Below are 21,018 nucleotides of genomic sequence, written 5' to 3'. Positions count from 1 at the left end.
TGCAGTTGTTACTTGTTAGTCAATTATTTGATTGTTTACCAATTTTACACTTGTTGAACCCTTTTAAACGTTTAGAGAACTTGTTTAATGAACAGCACTTTCTGAGAATACACCAAATAGTTCGAGTTATTTCTTGCAGTTGTTTTTCAAAGGAATTAATTTGGAAAATTTACTTTAATATTTGACAAGAGAAATTAAGAAAGAAGTTTTGCGTTTAAAAACTGTGAAAGGGAGAAAATAATTTTTAATAAATGGAGTATTAACATATAACGAAACTTTATGATTGTCGTTTTGAACAGAAACAATGCAATGTCTTTGTATTTCAACGCAAAAGTGGTATTACTTCAATCAATGTATGAAAACAAAGGTGTTTTGCATTACAATGGATAAAGAGACGACATCCTGTACAGTATATGTGGAGTAGTAGCAAAAGTAAATAAAATTACACGGATTCAATAACGTAATTAGAAAAAAAACTTTGTTACAAATATTTGCTATCCAATGTTTCGAAGGCCTTCTTGTCATATCATATCCTCCACAGGCCACAGTAAAATCAAAGGAAACAACAGAGAGTTTTAACGTATGGTTTATTTCCATTCAATTTAATAATATATTATTGATTAGCAAATTAACTTTGGCAAAAGCCATTTGAAAAAAAGGGAAACAATAAGTACACCGCGGAAATATAAATATTATAGCTTCAATTATATTCATTGGGTTGAACTTTAATTGGAACAAATGAGTTGAACAGATGGTCACTTTGAACTGCTGCAGCCGAGCTGTTATTCAACAGATTTACTGAATCGTCGGCCTGCAAAAGCCAAATTTAGTATATCAAGACATAATGTATATTTATTAATATTAAGAGATCAGACTCACTTTCACAAACTTATCAAGAAAATCATTCATCTGCTTCAAAGAAAGACAATTGTGCAATGTCTCTAACGGTCGAATCGGAGGTGCAACTAAGTACTGTCCATACTCTGTAGAAAACAAGAGTACCTGTAACTGACAACGGCATAAACTTTTTCTTTGAACTAAGAAAATGAATTGAATGAATGAACTAAGAATTTTACCGTCATTTTGATCAACAGAAGAAACATTTTCAAAAATCCTCTCTGTTCTCAGTGCTGGTACCGATGCAGATGTCCCAGCCAGCACACGATTACTGAAAAGACTGCTTTGTGAACCTGTTCGTAGCATAGAGAATATAAAACTAAGAAGGTATTAAACCACGCACAAGCAGCTATTATAAAAATTACAATAAAAAGAACTTTTTATGACATGAATGATTTTACACTAGTCAAGTAAACAAGCGTTATGACACTAGTTAATCAAATAAAAAAAGGGTCAAAGTCCAGCCTGGTAAATTTACCGACATTAAAAGTTCACAAGATTGCATAAAAATCTAACAAACAAATTTCAACACCCACCTAAACCACCTTGCAGCTCATATGGTCGACGGGATCCATATGTTTCATCCTGAAAGTTTGATACATGCACTGCCCGAGCACTAAACTTTCTATGTGTGTTCTACAAAAACAGAAATATAAGCCAGTAAAGAAAATGCACATGAAAATAACGCATATTTTTATTATACCGTCAATTATGTAGTACCACTCAAAACTTTAATGCAGTTAAGGTGAAACTATTCTAGAAATGAGATAACACCGAAAACATGTATATAATTTGCAAAATCAGGGCCGATTACAGGTGAATTCAACAATTCTTAAAAATTGGACCTCGTGCCAAAAGTGCCCCGGCGCCACGCACTTCAAGCACAGCAACAGCATGTAAAAATCAAACTTGTAAATGCATCAGAACACCCTTAAATTCTCAGTTATCTTTTGATTCAATTGCAGTCATTATTAAGACAAAGCTTATTTAAACAATTTACTTGATTTCTGATATGAATAGCAGGAGGAGGAGCTGAACGATGTGGTTTACTCTTTTTAAGAAAAGCTTTTACTGCATCTGATGCTCCACTGAATAAGTTATCAACATCGTCATCGACTGATTCCTTATCGTCTTCAACCACAATATCTTCTTCATCAGAATCATTATAAAATGTAGCATGAGAACGCTAATTACATCAACACAACAAAGTAAGGTTAAAATAATGCATAGTAAACATGTCAAAGAAATAATTGGAATTCTTAAACTGGAAATAACAAAGCAACACTTGAATGTTAGAGCTGTCTTATATAAAGTTATCAAGCATAAATGTCCCAGGCTCTCAATATATTTACCCCTTTGCCGACATACATGAGATTGTTATCTAAGCCAGCTCTTGTTTAAGTAATGTTTTCTCACAGGAATACTTAATTTGACAGTATAGTGCAGTGGTGGGCAAACTGCGGCTCGCGAGCCACATGCGGCTCACCGGCATGTTTTTTGTGGCTCTTCTAGTCGAATCGTAAAATTCCATATATATCCTTTGCCATAGAGTATAGACTCTATACTCTATGGCAAAGGTGGGCAAAGTGCGGCTGGCCGACATGTTTTTATGGGTCTTCTAGCTGAATAGTACTATCCCAAATTGACTACTAATTATTCACCATGTAACACAAAATTTGTCCATGGGTTAAAACTATTATTTTGTGATTTAGTATGGTCTAAAATCTAAATCAATAAAAATGAGCATTCAGAAAGTTCAAACTTTGGTTATGACTTTATGAGATTAATTTATTGGAATTTTTTGACTAGTTTTGCTTTTTTAATGCCTTTGCTCCCACTATATTTTTTTGAATCAATAGAATGGAGTTAAATCTAATTTTAGTTGCTGTTGTTGTTGGCTTTGTCATAATGAAATAATAACGGAAAATGTTGTTTCCAGAATCTATTTCTAAAAAATTACATAAAGAATAAAAACACATGTATGCAAGGCGATTTTGCTACACAAACACGAGACAAAAGCCTTAAGGCCTGGTGCTATAGGTATTTATTCAAAACTGTTACAGAGCAATTGTATCTTGGGCCAAAAATTACAATAAAAAATTGAAAATTTGAAGAGATCACAAAACTTGAAAATAAAAACTCCAAGTCATGAAGCGTTTCATGTTGAGACATCAGAAAACTGTTCTGCGTGACAGTTCAGTAATTTCACATCAGTTGCATTTTTTCGTACAAAGACCTCCCACAGTGAAAAAGTTTTGAGCACGTCGTGTGAACACTGAAGACCGCAGACTTATTTCATGAAGGTAGACTCATTGGGAAGATAGTTTGATAGCCAAGTTGCATGCAATTTTGGCTTGCTAGCTTCAGCAGCGTGCTATAAACCTTTGTAGCATGTTCATAGTACGTATAAGAACTTTTGACAATTATTGTTTGCATTAGGTATCGCAGAGTGAACTATATTTTTGTTAATTTTTAAGTTTACGAATGGCAAAACGATCATACAATGAAGCGTTTTTAAAACTTGGTTACACAGAACTAGACGGGAAACCAAAATGTGTGGTATGTCTGAAAGTTATCTCGGCAGAATCAATGAAAAAGAAGAAATTGGAACGACACTTAGAGAAAAATCATCCAAACTGCGTGAATAAGCCTGTTGAATTTTTTAAGAGCAAGTTGAAATCGATTCAAGATCAAAAAAATGTTATGACAGCATTTACAGCACAAAATAAATTAGCTGTGTGTGATGGTTGTCACGAGGTAAACTTTTCTTAGAACAGTTTATTCCACTTTCTCTAGATCCACTGTAAAGAGGGGAAGATGCGTAGAAAAGATTCTTGATGAGAATTTGCTGTGATTCAGGCCTATGAACGAAATGCGGTGGTTGTCGCGGGACCAAGCCATGAATGCTGTTCTGAGGAACTACACTGTCCTCGAAGAATACTGCAAAAGAGAATCCAGTGGCGGATTACTGTTACAAAAAGCTGATCGATTTAAAGTTTAAGTTCACTCTCACTGCTCTAGGAGATGTTTGGGCGAGCTGGCACACCTTTGTCTTTCTTTCCAAAAACGCAACCTGACTGTGATGGTGGATATCAGTCCAACTGCGTTTGCCTACTGAAAGTGCGTAGGTTATTAATGCAGATGCACAGCTTATCTGTCTTAACTTGTTATTTTGACTTAATTTACCTGCTGAATTAATTGTCTGACTCTATTGTTGCGTGCGGTTAGAATTCTACAACCTCTTGTCAGCCGAAAGCTTTTATGTTACAACAGATACAGTTTACCAGAAAAGGTTTTTTATTGTAGGTACTGTACACGTTCCTAATATTACTCATAATCAAAAACGCAGTAAAATAACTGCTTAAAACAGGTCTATTGAATTGCAATCACCATGACTAAGGTAGTACGATCGTACAACTCTCTGTATCTCTCCGTCGGGCGATTTCTCGTGTAGAAGTTCGAGCTTATAAAACGTGAAGCGATGTGAGCGGAAATATCCGACAAAAACACGAACATTTCAAAACGTGCGAACGAGAAAAACAATGCGTTGGCAATGGGGATTACATTCAGTTAAAACTGGCGCGTTTGAAACAACCTGGTAACGTACTAAACGAAGTTTTCACACGAAGTCATTCAGAGCAAGTTTCCAAATATCAAACAACAATTGAAATGTTATCATAAAACAAACTTCAATTAATAACTGGAAAACACTTTTCCAAGACTGATATGATGGTATTAAAAATGCCATCCCGGCCGCTACAAAAGCACTTAATGAGTTAAAACTAAATTATGTTATACATTGCTTACTGCATTTGCAGAATTAAATATAGCTGTGTGCTGTAGGAATATGGTGAACAGTAAAATGTGGCTTGTATTTATGTGCCGGTATTTTAAGCACAATAACGTTTTTGTGCTATTGTCTGCCCTCTGTCCCTATCCACATATAGCAGTGATTCCCAAACTGTCGATTCCAAAACTGATTTCCCAAACAGAAAAATCATCCAACATTGAAGGATTAACCAAAAGCATATTTTGCGAACCTGAAGTCCCAAACAAACAAGCAGGCAAAGGTCATGAATAGCTACCTCAAGCTGCCGGAAAATGGATTGGTTGCAAGTTACAAAGTGGCTCACTTGTTGGTGAAACGTAAAAAAGCACAGACGGATGCAGAATCAGCAAGTGGACCAGCATTAGCCATTGTTGTTGAAGAAATGCTTGGTACTGCTGCGGCCGAAAAATTTGAAGGAGTTCCGTTGTCAGGTAGTACAATTTCCCGAAGGATAGAAGAGCTATCCTCAGATTTAAAGGATCAAGTTGGCGAACACTTTGTTGCTACAGACAACGAGCTGTCTGTACTATGGTCTTTACAAGTTGACAAATCTACTGACAGAACTGGGAAATCTCATCTGTTGGCTTTTATTCACTTCATCAAGTAATCTTTCTGCAGAAGAAGAACAGTTCATTGATTTACGAAACGACCGGTTTTTTGGAGCGCTGTTTCCACAAAAAAACTTGGATGAGTTTTGGCTGTCTGCTTCCAAATTCTATTCCATGATCGGTGCAAAAGCAATCAAAATTATATTTCAATTTGAATCTTCATGGCTATGTGAACATCGCTTTTCTGCTTTGACTGAAATTAAAAGCTGTAAATGAGAGAGACTGCTTGGAATTGAAGACAAAATGCATGTATGTTTGTCAACAATGCAACCTCGTTTCAGTCATATATGTTCGTATGAACAATCACATCCATCGCATTAACTGATTAACACGCGAAAATAAAGTTTTTTAAAGCAACTTTTTTTCTCTTGTAAGTGTGCCGCGAGAGTTTAATAATTTTCTAAGTGTGCCACAAGCTGAAAAACTTTGGGAACCACTGACGTATAGCCTACCTTGATACCTTAATCCACATTTTTTATCCTGAACGAGAATTTACAAATTTACACCTGCCCAAAATCTCAACTCACATGTCTGATCACACAATTACGCCGTTATTATTACTTAGATTACTTAAATTAAATTTGTTCGTGTGACAGTAACCGATCCTTTCAGCACCCAGTCACCATTCTTTCCTCCGCATGCTGCTGCTAGTGCACTACGTTATTTTATATAAATTATACAGTTTAACAATCCTTATTTTACTTTCATTATTACGGCACTTAAGCGATCTATATTCCTCATACAAGACCATCACTCATGCTAACCCTACCTTATTAACCAGGTCCGCAACTACCTTAGGTCATCAGGGGGCCAAAAATATTCTGGAGGGGCTTAAATTTTACATAGCATGTATACGGAAATGGTTTTCATGCATTTAACACTTTAATTTATTCATTCATTTAAAACTTTTGGGAAATAAGACAATTTTTCATAAAAAGTTATTTTGTTACGCTTGCATGACACTATGTGAAAATTGTAATTACGCACTGAGTAAATCTGCACTCCAGCACCTAGCACTTTCATATATTTTGTTGCACTATACACTTGCGTTTCTCTATTATGCATATATTTTCAATTGTATTTCACTAATTGATGTTTACTGGTTTTAGGTCACATTTTGTTATTGAGTGTAGGCAACATTTGGTAACACTGGATCAGTAATCATATTGACAAGGTTTCAATACATTTTTAAAACACATCCACTTGCTGTATCTTTCTTTTAGCTTCAAAATAGTTAAAGCTTTCCTCAACCACATGCATCCAAATTTGTTGTTGCCAAACTCTAGTCATATGCAGTAAGCATCCAGCATGCACACAGTAAGTACCTTTTGATAAAGCACTATGATAAGACAACGATATTTGAAATTTCGAATCGGATAAGAAAATTATACTTCAGTCTGTTTATTTATTAACTTGTTAATTTTCAACACTTGTTACACAATAATTTTGGACATTTACAGCAATTACTGCAGATCGCTTTTACATACTTTCAAAATAAAAGACTGGAACCAGTTACTGGATTGAAAAGTCACTACCAGCACCACTCAACTCTTCAGCTTTGGACCAAGAGGGGTTACCTTTCAGCACTACCATCTATTGGACAGCATCTTTTTCCGTATATCATTGTCGATGTACCAGAGAAGTTACCATCTTGCAACGAGCAGTATTGTCATCACATCTTCCGAAGATTATCATTGGTGTGCATTATAGCTGTACAAACCCGGGCTAATCCACAATTCGCCATTCCTTAGCACTATGGCCACCAGAAACCGAGCTCTTTCCCGGGATGAGGTTTCTTTTCCAATCATCCACTGATGTACAGCATTGAAGCAATTTTCATTCATTAGTTATTTGAACAAACCATCCGCTCGTCTGCTAAATTTTCGCTTTTTCAACTTATGCTTTATGGATTTAACTAATCATAGGTTTAGTAGCCGTGCTAGTTGTTACCAGCAAATATTAACGTTATTCCTCTTGAGCACGTTTTAAGCATTTCCGGCTTTTTCACGTTTTCCTGTTTATTGGCGTGTGTTAGTAACAACTTTCTTGATTTGTCATCCCGCTACGCTTTTGACAAAAAAAAGCATATAATACTTGTCTTGTTTATTGATGAGTTTACCAGTAGTAGGGGGGTAATATTTTTTGAAGTTAAGTGGGAAAGTGTAAATTTTCTCCAAACTACCAAAGGGTTTTTGGTGTAATAGAAATTTTATCTTCGGTACATAGGTCATGACAATTTGGCCCTGTGCATGGGTTGAGCAATCTTGAGTATATATTCTTGATGATTAGAATAAGCACAGACATCATCATCATTGCTTACTGTTATGAGACAATGAGAGCCTTGTACTGTCTCTTGAAATCTACGTCATCTGAATTCAATAGAAAGTGAATATTCTCTTCAATAAGCATTTGACCTAGCAACTGGTCCTTCCAAAACAATGATTAAAATCTCTTAAATGGCCACAAAACCCAAACTAAAACTGAAAACGTAATGATGATGTGAACTCATACCATCAACTTAAAATACAAAAGTTTACAAAGAAAGAGAAATTTGAAAAAACTACGAAATGACATGGTGCTAATCACCATAGCCATAATAAGGTCGTTGGTACAAATTTCTTTTCAGCAAATTTAGTTGGGCTCTCTTGATTGACATTGTTGTTAACGTTGAGTTCACATTGGAATTATCAATTTAAAATGCAAAGTTTCCAATACCCAGTATGTTAAATTTTTAATATTAACTCAATAATTTTTCCAATCTTCACGTTCACGTTTCAAACATAACCGACTCAACAATTGTGGATGTTCAGTCAAAAATGTGAAGGTGAAACATTGATCTATCGTCGAGCAATGACTTGTAATTGCAACTTGAGTTGCAACAAGCACTCAAGTCAGGGTTTTTATTTCCATCATAGGTCTCAAATGAGTCACATTGCTTCTTAATAGAAACTGTCCTTATGGGACAACTTTTAAAACTTGGTTTGGCAAATTTTTCAGACAATCCAAAACTAAAAATGTAATTTGGTTACATTTTTTGTAACATTTTGGCAGCTGCAACCACATGTACTTTTTATATCAAAAATAAATTCCAATGTCTAATAAAAAAGTTGCCTGTTTGTGTAATTAAATTGAAAAAAACAAAAGGTTTAAGTGATATGTGCAATATCGAAAAAGAACCAACGAACTTTAGTGTATTGCACAGGAATGAATATGATTGGAAACATGACAGAAGAAATGTAAATACAAAAACATTCTTTACCTGAGTAATATTGCCACTTTCACTTTGGTAAGACTCAGTTGATTTGTAAATCGAGTGCTCTGATGAAGTATTTATAGGTGAATGCTGATGTATGCACAAATAAAAAAATGTAAACGTTGTTATTAAAACTTAATGCAAACTTTTGAATGTTTCTTATAGCAGTATTGTGTAAAAGAATTACTAACGAAGTTGGTGGAATGTATTTATCCTCTGCATGTGTTTAAGCTGTTCAATATTTAGAGCCAAATAATTAGCAAATATTTGATTTATTAAGAAATTAAGCTTGAAAAACAGAACTTCTATAATCACAACGCAAAAAAAATCTGTAAAAATAACATACAGCTCTGCTAGGTGGTTGAGAACTTGGTCTAAATCCACCACCTTGGGGAAAGTCTTCATCTTGACTATTACCTTTAGCTCCAGGGCTAAAATGAAGTTCAATGTGAAATCGATTTTCAGAATGTTGATCTTTATTGGGATCTTCATACAACATGATTACTATCTGTAAATACATTTACTATGGTAAAACATGATAGTATGTATGAATTATTTGGTGAATATATCGCCATAATAACATATACGTTTATCTCTTCACAAGACTGCTATTTTATTGCAAACCCTAACATTGAAAAGAACCACTGAAGTACTTTAAGGCAGGGCTTCCCAAACTGGGGGTCGCAACCCCGCAAGGGGTCGCGTAACGAACTTCAGGGGTCGCAGAGCGTATACCAATTTTACACGAAGTACAAAATACAATCAAAACAAAATATCGTTCCAGCCTAATCAACATTGAAACTGCCTTGAGACCAGCATTAACATATATTGAGCCACGGCTGGACTTGCTTTGTAGCAGAAAGCAGTCGCACCAATCACACTAAATAAATGTGTGTGCTTTTTTGTTTCCAGTAGCCTACATATGTGTAAAGTAGTAAGTAGGCTTTGAGTACTGGTTGCTTGAATTCAGTCTTTGCATCTCAATAAATGTCACTAATGACTAATGTATATTTCGCACTGCTAATCAATTTAAACGTGAAGGGTCGCGGAAAACTTCCGAAGTTTGAAAGGGGTCGCGAGCAAAAAAGTTTGGAAAGCCCTGCTTTAAGGTATAAAAAGTTACTAAAACATACATAAAAACAAGCAATAATATACAGCTAGAAGCCTTTTAATTTATCTGCATGAGGCTAATGAAAGTCAAAGTGACTGGTAAAACCAAAACAATCACATTTTATACTCCTTGCTTGCGGTTAGAATGCTATCACAATCCTTATTCTCATATACTGCTACAAGACCTAAACTTTTGTGGTCCAATTATTTCCCAGGGATGTAAAAGTAATTTATGTAAGGCAAGCCAAGTATTTATGTAATTTGAAATATTTAATTGTATAAACTCACAATAACTGTAAAATGGATTGAACAAGCCTTAGTTCAATTTTCTGTGGGTTGGATTGACTATGGTTTGAATCATCCAACATCCATTTCTGCCAACGTTTTTTATTTAGTACCGCCTTATGAACATGATATTAATGAGAAATCGTTGATGTCATGACCATGAAAGTCAAACACTAAATTCGAGCAACTTGGGCTTTATTAAAAACATAACAGAACAGTCCTAAAACAAATAGAATCAGTTAGGCAAAACGTGAAAGCTATATAATACTTATATATATATGAACTCGTACTGTTGAGCAGCCAACCCACCAACACTGCGGTTACTACAGAATGACATTCTACAGATGAGACCAACACATTTAAGGTGGCGAAGCAATTAAGGCGATTAATTAAGGAGGCGTGATTGTGCGCGAGGCAAACTGGCCGTAAACAAAGGAATGTCACCACAGTTGACATTTCACATACATTGCATTGACAAGTGGCAGAAAATACATGAAATATGGATGGAAAAAGTGGGATGACAAAATGAGAGTGCTAATTATGATTTAATTTTAAGTTTGATTTATATTAGTAGGCAGATTTAGGTTGCTATGTCATAACAATTAAGTTAAGTTAAGAAAAATTTTGTAAAAGACAGTTTTGAATACACATTTTTTCCAGTGAAATAGTGGCAGCACCAATACACCAACCTTTAGAATGCACTGACCTTTGAACGTGCAATTGTTAGTTACATTAGTTTAACTATTGTATAATAACTTGATACTATTTCTATTGCTTTATTTTCACGTTTTTATTTTTGCTACTATGACGACACAAGGTACTATTCTGTTATCATTGAGCATCAATTAGTTGTTTTAATCAGTTGAATTGTGACGTCACTGTTCTGTTGTTATGTTTCAAGGTTAATATTATGATAAAAAATACAAAATGCTGCGTGATTGTGATTTTGTTCAGTGTTTTTGCTTTAACAGCATATTTTAAGTTTGGGTCCATATCGCAAATTGAAGAACAAGCAGCAAAGGTGATGTAAAAAATTTTAGACAAGTATAAAAATGCAAATAATTTCACTATTTTTCATTATTAAGAGCGCTGACTATAACTGTGTGTTCATGGTGCAAAATATTGATACAAAGGACTTTTGGACGCCTTAGCTACAAGTTAAATTTTAATCTGTTTATGAAATTTGTTTTATAAGACAAAAGCAGGCAGTAATTACAATTAGTTAAAGTGTAATTACAGCGAAACAAAAGCTGCAGTTATTTATTAAATAAATCAAGGTCTTATCGGTTTTCACATAAGGTATATTCATTGTGACAGCTTTCAAACATTAAATTGCGCATTTTGGTACCCTAAAATCAGTTTGGTTTCTGATACTTTACCAAGAAAAAGCCTGCTATTTAAAAGAATGTCATCGGAAGTGTGTTATCAGCTAGAGTTGCATTACTATGTGCAACTTACATTTCCTGATAATTCGCTTCAATGTGACTGTTCTCAAACTGTACAATGCTTTGGCTATCAGCGACTTATTGTTACATACACTATATCAGGGGTGTTCAATGATTTCTGCCATGATCCACCACAGCCAAACCACACAACGTGATGATCCACTAGATACGAATAGTAAACATATTGGACATGCTTTAATTTTAATGGTGCTTTATTTATGTAAATGTTCCCTACATTGTAGGGCCTACAACATATTTATAACTTTGTAAATGTCAAAAGTGAAGTGTGCTACAGCTGCAAGAATGTTTCAAGACTACATTGGAAGATCCACACAAAAAGTTGAAAAGATCCGGATCGAGATCCGCCATTTGAACACCCCCGCACTATATGATTTAGCTAAAGGACCATAAAACAAATATTTCAAGTCCACAGGTTTCAATGTCCATTTCATTTATTTCAATGCATTTAATAAATCCCATATAACAAGTATGATACAACATCTGTAACATTGGTACAGACCTAAATTTTACATGGGTTACCCCATAGTTTACCATTTAAAGTTGCCGATACGTCTCACATTGAATCTTTTGAGGTTGAAATGGTATGGAAAATTGTTATTAATACTAGCATTAGAGTGCAAAAGTAAACAATAATTACAACTTGATTGAAACATTCTGAGCAAAGTTATTTGAAACTAATGGTCCTGATGAATAATTCTGAACTGTAGCAAGGAAACAAAAGAAAAATAAGACTCCATCGTAACTTGTTTAAGTGACAAGTTTGGTAATTGGGGCTCAAGTGTTGAGGAATCATTGCCAAGTTTAAATCAGGAAAAGATTTTCCTTTGATTGGAGATAAATATTATGATAGAATACCATGATTAGAAAAAAAGCCACTATTTATCGGGTGCTTGTAATATTGTGTGTCGGCACTCTTGTACACCTCCCTATGGTAATGTAGGCACATAAAAAGTAACCTAATCCAGAAATATCAGCCTTTCCTTCACTGGCAAAACAAGTTACGGCTCATTACAAAAAGCAAGTGTAACTCTGCCATACCGAGTTTAGCACCATACCGGTAATTGAACCTTGCTGGTGGTCCTAATTCCAATGAGACAAATTATTGAGTTACAGTGAGGAGATAAAACAATTTCACAGGACACCAACAATCAGCATTAACGTGACAGCTAGCGGACACCTTGAAATGATGAGTTTTTTATTGAAGTACAGTGGAAATCAGTGAATCACATAGTCAATTTGCCAAGCTTTTTTATGCGATTAACCGATGTATGCATTTCCTACATTTTCTCCGCTATTCTTTTTTTTAAACACCGGCGCACGCATTCTTGCTCCTCCGCCGATTTTTGGAATGACACAATGCATTATGACGCAACAAATATAAAAAAAATGAATCTTTAAATAAATCCTAAAAATCTTTAAATAAAATCTTGAAAAATAAAATTAAATAAATCTTGAAATGAATCCTTAAATAAAAATTAGTCTTGCTGTTCTATTGTGATGTAACCATCCGTAACAATCCTTAAATGAAACGTAGTTTTGTGGTTCATAATCACTGTAGAGAAGGCCTTTTTTCGATTTTTGTTTATTGGTGAGGATAATCTTCAGCAACTTAACACTTCATCAAAGGAAATATGCGGTTAAGTGATACAAGTCTACAAATCAATCAAGAATTCCTATTCGATTAACCGATTTATACGATTAACCCTTATGCGATTAACCGTTGAATTTTCTTCACAAGTCAATGGGAATGGTTTGGGATTATGCAATGCTATGCGATTAACCGATGTATGCGATTAACCTATTTCGACTGTAATTTAGAAATAATTAATAAGTACTGCTCATGCTTCAGTGCTGATAAAATACAGCGAGTTTATCCAACCTTGAGTTACTGAGTTTTCTTCATTGTCATTGTGTGAACTAAATGTTATTTATGTCTATCCATGTACTGTAGGTGAAGAGTTTTGAGTTGGCATAATTCACACGTAACCTAAAGTCATCTTAAATATTGGATTTGAACTAATGACCTTTGACTTTACAGGTACATGCAAATTAGTTTACATATTGCAGTGGTCTCCAAACAATGCGCCATAAAGCTTGTCTATAAATTTCAGTTTTTTGATAGAAAGCACACAATTTAGCGGAAGGCTTTAGTGAAATCAATTTCCGGGATTGTTTTATGTTACAAGGTCAAGGTATTCAATATTGAGTGACATTGTGCATAATAGTAAAACAGCACCCAGATTCATTATAAAACATCAGTTCTACTGAAATGCTTGCCTTCATTTAATGATATTTTTAAGATTTCCTTTGCTGGAATCATTTTAAACCTTTAAATCGAGAGGTGTGTCAAAATTTGTTTGAGAACCTATGGGAAATTGCATTAATCAAATCATGCAGACGAGCAATATATAATATTACTTGAGTCATATAATTGAGTTCAGATACAGCATCAACATACTCCATTGCCCCTTTCCACTGCTCATCATTATTTACCTGCATAGCATTACAAAACATATGATGTTTACATATACACAATATACATATTAAAATAATGGAAATTTATACTAAAATGATTAATTAACCATACTGATTCAATAATGTATTCTTTTAGAAACTCTGAAGTGTTGATTGAAAGAAAAATCAATGCATAAGGAATTTACAATTGTATTTCATTTACAAAATGTAAATTGTACACAAATTTCAGAAAGCCAAAAAGTAAAACGTTTAATTTTATAAAAATTAAAAAATTCATACATCACATAATCCTCCATACTGCAACACTGTCAATAGAGAGTGGATATGACTTTCACTAGTGAAGTACAACCGTGTTCTAACATGGCGCCCAGGTGAAAGGACTCCCCTTGAATACCTTTGTTTGAAAACTTTATAAGTGAGCATTTGTAACAGAAGACAAAACATGGAACATTTAGAAAATGTGTATAAGGGTTATTTCACTATGAAATCAATGCATTTTATCTTAAAAATTCATACATGTACAAAATTTTATTTTGACAGTTTTATGATCAAGATAATGTTTAGTGTGCAAAAACTGTTCTTGATCTGTTGGCTTACCAGTTATTACTTCTTATAACAAAAGCTAACAATTTTTTAAATGTTCTATGTTGATTGTCACAGATTTATTTGGCAACCTGCTATTGATCAAAAATTTTATTTTTTCATTTGAAATGTTGTCTTATAACAAATTTACATACTTTTTTGGATGTCCAGTAGACTTTTTGGTTTCTGTTTCAGATGCTACAATTTAGTAATTTGCTTGTAAAAGTTTTAGGGAAGTCATAGTGAGAGGGTTGGTGGCCAACAACAATCGGGTATAGTCGCTATTGACAACAGAGAGTAATGTGCTTTTCATGAAAATCATTGTTGCAATTAAGGCTGAAAATATTTGTTGAGCTAATAAGTGTAAATACGATCAGGTTGATAGCCAAAACTTGTTAGTGATTATCCCTGTATTTCTTAACCTTTTTTGGTTAACATATCCCTATAACATTCTTGGGCTGTGAAAAACTATGGACCGCTTTGCAAGAAACACATTGTATTAATAACCTTTCATAGCAGAAAACATGATCACTTAGGCTAAGGCCAGATTTGTACTAGTGGCGCAGCCATTGTGCAGTATTACATCACAAAAGCGGTTTTGCAATTGTCGAAACCAGTGGAGGTGCATGTACATACCCCTAGATTAGTCAAAAATGTACATTTAATGTACAGAATTTGGGGGTAACATTTTTCGTAATTCATCGACCTATGAAACTGCTCTGCTTTGCTGAAAACTCAAACATTGGAACATTCTAATTTCACAACAAAACTTGGAATCTACCATGTCATATTTCACTTAATAGTTTTGCCTACAAAAAGTGATTTGACAATTTATGATTATAGAGTGGCCAATGTATAATGCAATGCAGCTGGGGATAATCAACCAAATTCCCAATACTAGTTTTAATCCATCATATTAAAGAGCAAGTACAATACCAAAGTACGAGTGAAATGAGCGAAAAACTTCAGATAATGGTTGTATTTACCATAACTCAGAGATTTCCCCTAATATGAAGATAATACCACGGCGAATGCAGTATGTTTATGTGAATGTTTGCAAAGACACAAAGGAAATTTGACAGAGCAAATTGCAGGTACGTTTAGGCTAAAATACAGTATATAAAGTAGTAGATATATATAAAACATTATATATATTTATGCTTTCATAAGAGTGTAATGTTATTTTGCTAGTCTATATTATTTTGCTATGTTGTAAAACGAAAAATATTACAAGTCGTCTTTGTTTACAAAACCCTTTAGAATACCACCACCTACCTAAAAAGATCAACAGATTACTATTAACCAGCAACTGAAACTTATTAATCGAAAAAATGCGATAATTATTTTGTGAATAAAAAACTTCAGCCGTATTGGAAATTACGTAATTGTAAGAAATGCTCATTGTTTTTGAAGCAAGCCAGCAAAATAAACTCCCATTTTCATCAATTTCAATAAATCTATAGCCTATAGGTTATGTTGTATTTAGTCTGGTCGGCAATCTCGCTGCATAAGTTTCTTGTGATCCAAAGTAAAAGGGCTTGCAAACCAAATTTGGGTTGACTTCTGAACTGCTGAACAAGAAACACATGTCTAAAGTCATCTACATTTATCACTGTTTGAATGCAAAGCTTTTATAACCTTGCTGTAATTTAAAACTAACAACTATCTTTATTAAAGATGTGATACATATTTGACTTGAGTCATGCAAGGTAATTGTGTTATTTCCGTTGGTGTATGAATCTGGTATTTGAATTAGCATACAGTGTTTTTGAAACTGTTGACAATTATCTTAATTATAATCACTTGAATAATCTATTTTTAATTTCGTTTTGATTTCTTTGATATATACCTGGGATTAAGTCTGTAAGTGTCTTCATCCAAATTTCTTTGCAAATCTACTCTTATTTTCCTCAGCAACGGGACACAGTATCCCAGAGCAATTTCCATTTTTTCTAACTTTGTTATACCATATTCCTAGAATGTAATAAACATTTTAGCAATTGGTTATGTATGTCTTATGTTCCACGCCTCATTTTCACCTTAAAAAATTCCAAACAACACACACGATTTTGCACAACATGATTTAGATTTTCAACACACAATGATTTTATATTCTCTGTGAATGCATTGTATAATTTATTGAGCAATGCCGCCCTAATTAAAAATAAAAAACTACAAAAGCCAAAAGATGAATATAAATTCATGAGATGTTCTAATGCTTGGAGAAACAGTTTTCTACATGCAATATATACATTAAAAATGTGCATAAAGATAATTAATTATCACACAATTTCTCAACATTACAGACATGTACCTGGGGAATAACCACATCTGCCAGTGTTTTTGAAATGGTGTAGAGTTCAGTTGAATTTACAAGTTGTAAATTGCTGTTGTGTTGAAGGTCGTATCTAAAACAATTATGACTAAATAACCAGCTTCAAAACAAATTCTCCATAGGCAAAACATCAATACATTATATTAACTTGCGCTTCGTGTATTAATTACATCAAATACAGTACATGAACAGTAAACCTGAAGTATGGCATCAGAATCTTTATCCTCAAACTATGGATTCTGCCTTTGTGAATTATATTGATAAAAGTTTATCACTGCTCAAGCCGTAGTTACCAAGTACAAGTACCATTTGCAGGTATTTAATCTGCTTTTATTAAGATTTTGTATTTTGGCCTGAATTTGGCACTACTATATTTGTAAGACACACCAAAAGAAACAAGCAACTATAATGTCATAAGGAAGGAGATTATGGGAGGCTGGTGTCATCATGTTGCAACCCCGTGCAACAAATACAAAAAAGCCAGGCGCTCTCACAACTACTGTACACCAAAAAATTTTCTGACTACTATAATGCTATGAAAATAATGCAAGCCAGGCACTATCACACATACATAGAAAAGCAAATTTGCTGCACAAAAATCTGTGGCTACTTCTTATTCTGTATGACTATGCTTAGCCCTGAAGCGACGATACTAACCATTATAACTACAATGTTACGCATAGAAAAATATTTATGATATTAAATATATTAAAACTAAAATAGAAGGTTGTATTTGGTGGTCACAACAGATTAGCTTAAACACAGCAATAAGCAAATAAAATACTTCGTTTTTTTCAATAAGGAAAACATAGTCTATAAGCTACACTAAGCTTTTGAATACATACTTTATACAGTCATAAATATCTGGTATCTTGCTAATGTCAAACATATGTTGCTTGATTTTAAAATCCCTCTCCAGTTTTGTCCAACGTTGCAGCATGATTTCTAGAGATTCATTATGATACAGTCTGTGGTCTACAAGTAGATAAAACAGTTGCATAATGCAGATGTACTGTAGGTCCAATTCGCAAGAATTGGCAGTAACAATGGTAATAAACTATTAACTTAAAAACAGAAAATGAAAATACTTTCTGCAATGAGTGAAACACACTATTCAGATAGTGATTTTATTTATAACCAGTTACAGAGCTAGCTAAAAAAAACAGAAATATTTTTTTCTCTTCCAAATATTAGCTATGTTGTTACAACCATGATGTGAATGTTGCATCAAACCTTTGTAAATAAGCTGCTATGTTTTTTAAAACCAATGTACATTTACATCATCTTTATTAATAACATTTCAGACCCATAAACACATATTATTCTTAAAAGCAAACTGTTGGGAACATTGAGTAATTTGAAGCAAACACACGGAACATTTTACTTTGAGTCATTACCAGTAATAACAAAATTTCTTTCAAGAAGGCGACATAGAACTTCGAAATAGTACTCTTGGTCTTCTGGTGAGTACTTGTCATGCACAATGACACAAGAATCAAATAAACAGCTCATCAGCAATTCTACATCGGTGCAAACTTGTTGTGCTTTTTTGGGCCTTTGATATTCCACATGCTTCCATTGTGAGGATTGAAACCTGGTTTGTGGGTCGTAACCATAAACCCATGTTTCATCGCCAGTGATGATAGTCTTCATAAATTCTGGGTCATGGTTTGATAATTCAGCACGTCCTGGGCAATTTCCTTCTGTTGCTCCGTCAGCAGCTTGGGAACGAATTTCACCAACCGCAGATGCCAATTCTCGATTAAGATGGAATGATTTGAACCCGTGCTTATTCCCACATCTGCAACGATTTCTCATACTGTTAAGTGACGATCTTTCAGTACTAATTGGCGAACCTTCCTGATCACCTCCTCGTTTCAGCTTGTGGATGGCATTGTGATGTTAATCCATCTTTAAAGCGATTAAAGTTAAACCATTCTTTTATCTGAATTAGGCCAAGACCTCATCTCCAAAAAACTGCTGAATCTTTTGAATTGTTTCAGTTTGACTATCACCAAGCTTTTGGCAAAACTTGATGCAATGTCTCTGTTCAATGCGTTCTGTCATTAAAATGCGATTTTGAATGAAAAAAATCGCCAAGCACATTCTATATACCTGCATTTAATGGTTAACACAGAGAGAGTGACATGGCCGATCGGCTTGAAATGATTCACACGTCCAGAGTAATAGTGACATACATGCCCCAAGAAAAACTTGGAGCAGATGGCACTTCTTTTGGAGGGAATGGAAAAGGTCGGATACTTTTTGAACAGACCTCGTATGTTGTAAATTAAAAGAAAATTAAAAGTATTTAGTCCCACTCAGCTTTATGAGTACTTTTTCTTTATTTGAAAATATTTGAAGTGTCTTATACATATCCTACACCTACAATAGTTTATGTACAGAATCCAGCTTAATTACTTAACTATATTTCCGTCCATGGTCTTTAACCAGTTTATTATTCTTTTAATTGTAATTCTTCCACTTGCACCCTATAAAAAATTTACTAGTTACAGACGATGAGCAACAATATTCATTTCGTAAATCAGCACTATTTCTTTCACAAGCAACCCAAATCTACTGTTTTGTTGTGATCTTTTGTCTTATTCAACATTTCGTTTGTGTGAATTTTTATTTTACGTTTGCTCGAAAGAGTAAATGTCACATCCTAAACTATACAGTCATCGTTTTATGTAACAATGAACTTCGTATTTTGAGTAACCTGTGACGTAAAACAATGAATTGTTTTACATACTTTTCTCGTATCTAGATGGCTAGTAAACAAATGAGATATAGGCTTTTCTTGGTTAATTTCGAGGAGATTGTGTAGATGGTCACAGGTAATGATTCTGATTGTTGTAGATGAGAAAGATCTAGTTTTTTAAATGCAGCATCTCCTGCTGGTGATAATGAAGCAATAATTAATATCGATGACACTCTTGCTGAACGTAATGATGAGGAATTTGTACTACAACTTGACCACACATTTTGTTGGGTAAAGGCTTCTTCTCCTAATTAGATCACAAGTTGTAGTTTGTCTGGTGAAGTTAGTATCATCACTAAATATTGTTACGGACACAGCAAAATTATATGATCTGCTGCAGTTCACGAGACAAAAAACTGACTCCCAATCTTGTGTCCGATGTGATCTGTGCCAAACCAGCATAAAAGACTGTTTTAAAGAATGGCACGTTGATGTTTAAAATTGACAGCGTATTAATGGGAAATTTGTCTTCATAAATTAATTACTTTTGAAGTGTAAATTACGGTAATTGTAATAAATTTGTTTGTTTTATACCATAGTGTTCTTCTGTGAATCCTAGAAGTAATTTTTAAACCATTCAAAGCACAAATTATTTTATACAAGAAGTATCAATGAAGTATTACAATGTACAGCGAACAAAGTTTTCCATTTTTTTTTGGAAACACATATTTAAAAAAGACGTCAATACCTTTTCAAAATTCACTCAATAAAAATTCAGGTTTGAAAGGGATAAACACTAAAAAATGTCATGCACACTTTATCATGCAAGTCGCCAAAAACTTTTGCAAGCCGCCTACCAGTATGTAGCCAAGACGTACTGCCTATATCATGTCACAATTGAAAAGTCTTCAGAAATTGCCAATTAGAATTACTACAGCACAATACCTACACACTACCTACCATGAAACAATACTCCCCAATAGACTGTTAACGAAAGGTTGAGATCAGACCAGATTATTGACTACTAGCCTATTCACCGCTGCTATACGATGCTGACTAGGCTACTACTATAAGACTACTACTGTCAGACTGCTCTTATAGACTACAGCTACTGTACTCATATGGTAGGTTATGTTGTAATGGAAGGTAGATCTGCTGATGGTCATTTTGATGTCATAGCTTCCATGTAGTGTATCATCAACAGTTTTGTAGTTTGTCAGGAATTAAAAGTTCAAACTTTAAATATTTAATTTGACACAAAAATTGAACATTCTATGATGTCAACTTTACGAATGGAGTTTGAGTATTCACTGTTTCATACTCAACAAAAAATGCTTATGTGTGAAAACCACCAGCTGGTCGTAGTGTCAACATCATAGTGCTGGAACACTCATGCCAAATATCAATTACAGGAAAACAGGAAAATTAAAGCAAGTACAGATTACAAAATACAATCACACACAGGATACAAAAT

General features: G+C 34.1%; 2 protein-coding genes across 8 annotated transcripts in view; both read right to left on the bottom strand.

Annotated features, from left to right (window-relative positions):
* Nucleotides 1-300: 300 nt before the first annotated feature.
* LOC143446127 (inositol hexakisphosphate and diphosphoinositol-pentakisphosphate kinase 2-like) overlaps nucleotides 301-21,018 on the bottom strand; it is a 65,692-nt gene continuing 44,974 nt past the window's right edge. For 2 of the 4 annotated variants that reach the window (XM_076945629.1, XM_076945631.1), the window contains 12 exons: nucleotides 17,686-17,815; nucleotides 16,820-16,913; nucleotides 16,355-16,479; nucleotides 14,203-14,317; nucleotides 13,867-13,941; nucleotides 8,934-9,095; nucleotides 8,594-8,677; nucleotides 1,898-2,083; nucleotides 1,434-1,533; nucleotides 1,077-1,190; nucleotides 880-983; nucleotides 301-811 (listed from right to left, as the gene is read on the bottom strand). In XM_076945629.1, coding sequence (XP_076801744.1) covers nucleotides 701-811; nucleotides 880-983; nucleotides 1,077-1,190; nucleotides 1,434-1,533; nucleotides 1,898-2,083; nucleotides 8,594-8,677; nucleotides 8,934-9,095; nucleotides 13,867-13,941; nucleotides 14,203-14,317; nucleotides 16,355-16,479; nucleotides 16,820-16,913; nucleotides 17,686-17,815 — 1,400 coding nt within the window. In that variant the 3' untranslated portion in view covers nucleotides 301-700. Of the gene's footprint in view, nucleotides 812-879; nucleotides 984-1,076; nucleotides 1,191-1,433; nucleotides 1,534-1,897; nucleotides 2,084-8,593; nucleotides 8,678-8,933; nucleotides 9,096-13,866; nucleotides 13,942-14,202; nucleotides 14,318-16,354; nucleotides 16,480-16,819; nucleotides 16,914-17,685; nucleotides 17,816-21,018 lie in introns of those variants that run through there. The other 2 variants (XM_076945630.1, XR_013113892.1) reach the window with 2 other exon arrangements.
* Nucleotides 17,823-21,010, bottom strand: LOC143446129 (uncharacterized). Of its 4 annotated transcripts, XM_076945635.1 has the most exons (3): nucleotides 19,596-21,010; nucleotides 19,267-19,332; nucleotides 17,823-19,115 (listed from the first exon to the last, which is right to left on the bottom strand). In XM_076945635.1, exon 3 carries the CDS (start codon nucleotides 18,656-18,658, stop codon nucleotides 18,221-18,223), a length of 438 nt encoding a protein of 145 aa, XP_076801750.1. In that variant the 5' UTR covers nucleotides 18,659-19,115; nucleotides 19,267-19,332; nucleotides 19,596-21,010; the 3' UTR covers nucleotides 17,823-18,220. The 4 variants fall into 4 exon arrangements, with proteins under 4 accessions (XP_076801750.1, XP_076801747.1, XP_076801749.1 ...); XM_076945632.1 differs by having other exon boundaries at nucleotides 17,823-18,886; nucleotides 18,956-21,010; XM_076945634.1 differs by having other exon boundaries at nucleotides 19,267-21,010.

The sequence above is a fragment of the Clavelina lepadiformis genome, chromosome 2 (genome assembly GCF_947623445.1).
Source record: "Clavelina lepadiformis chromosome 2, kaClaLepa1.1, whole genome shotgun sequence".
NCBI classification, from domain to species: domain Eukaryota; kingdom Metazoa; phylum Chordata; class Ascidiacea; order Aplousobranchia; family Clavelinidae; genus Clavelina; species Clavelina lepadiformis.
Note: the sequence above shows the minus strand (reverse complement) of the source record. Positions and strands in the feature narration are given on the sequence as shown.

Bases quoted from the DNA above. Each gene is read 5' to 3' on its own strand.
- LOC143446129 (XM_076945632.1), bottom strand. From the start codon at position 18,658: ATGAGAAATCGTTGCAGATGTGGGAATAAGCACGGGTTCAAATCATTC.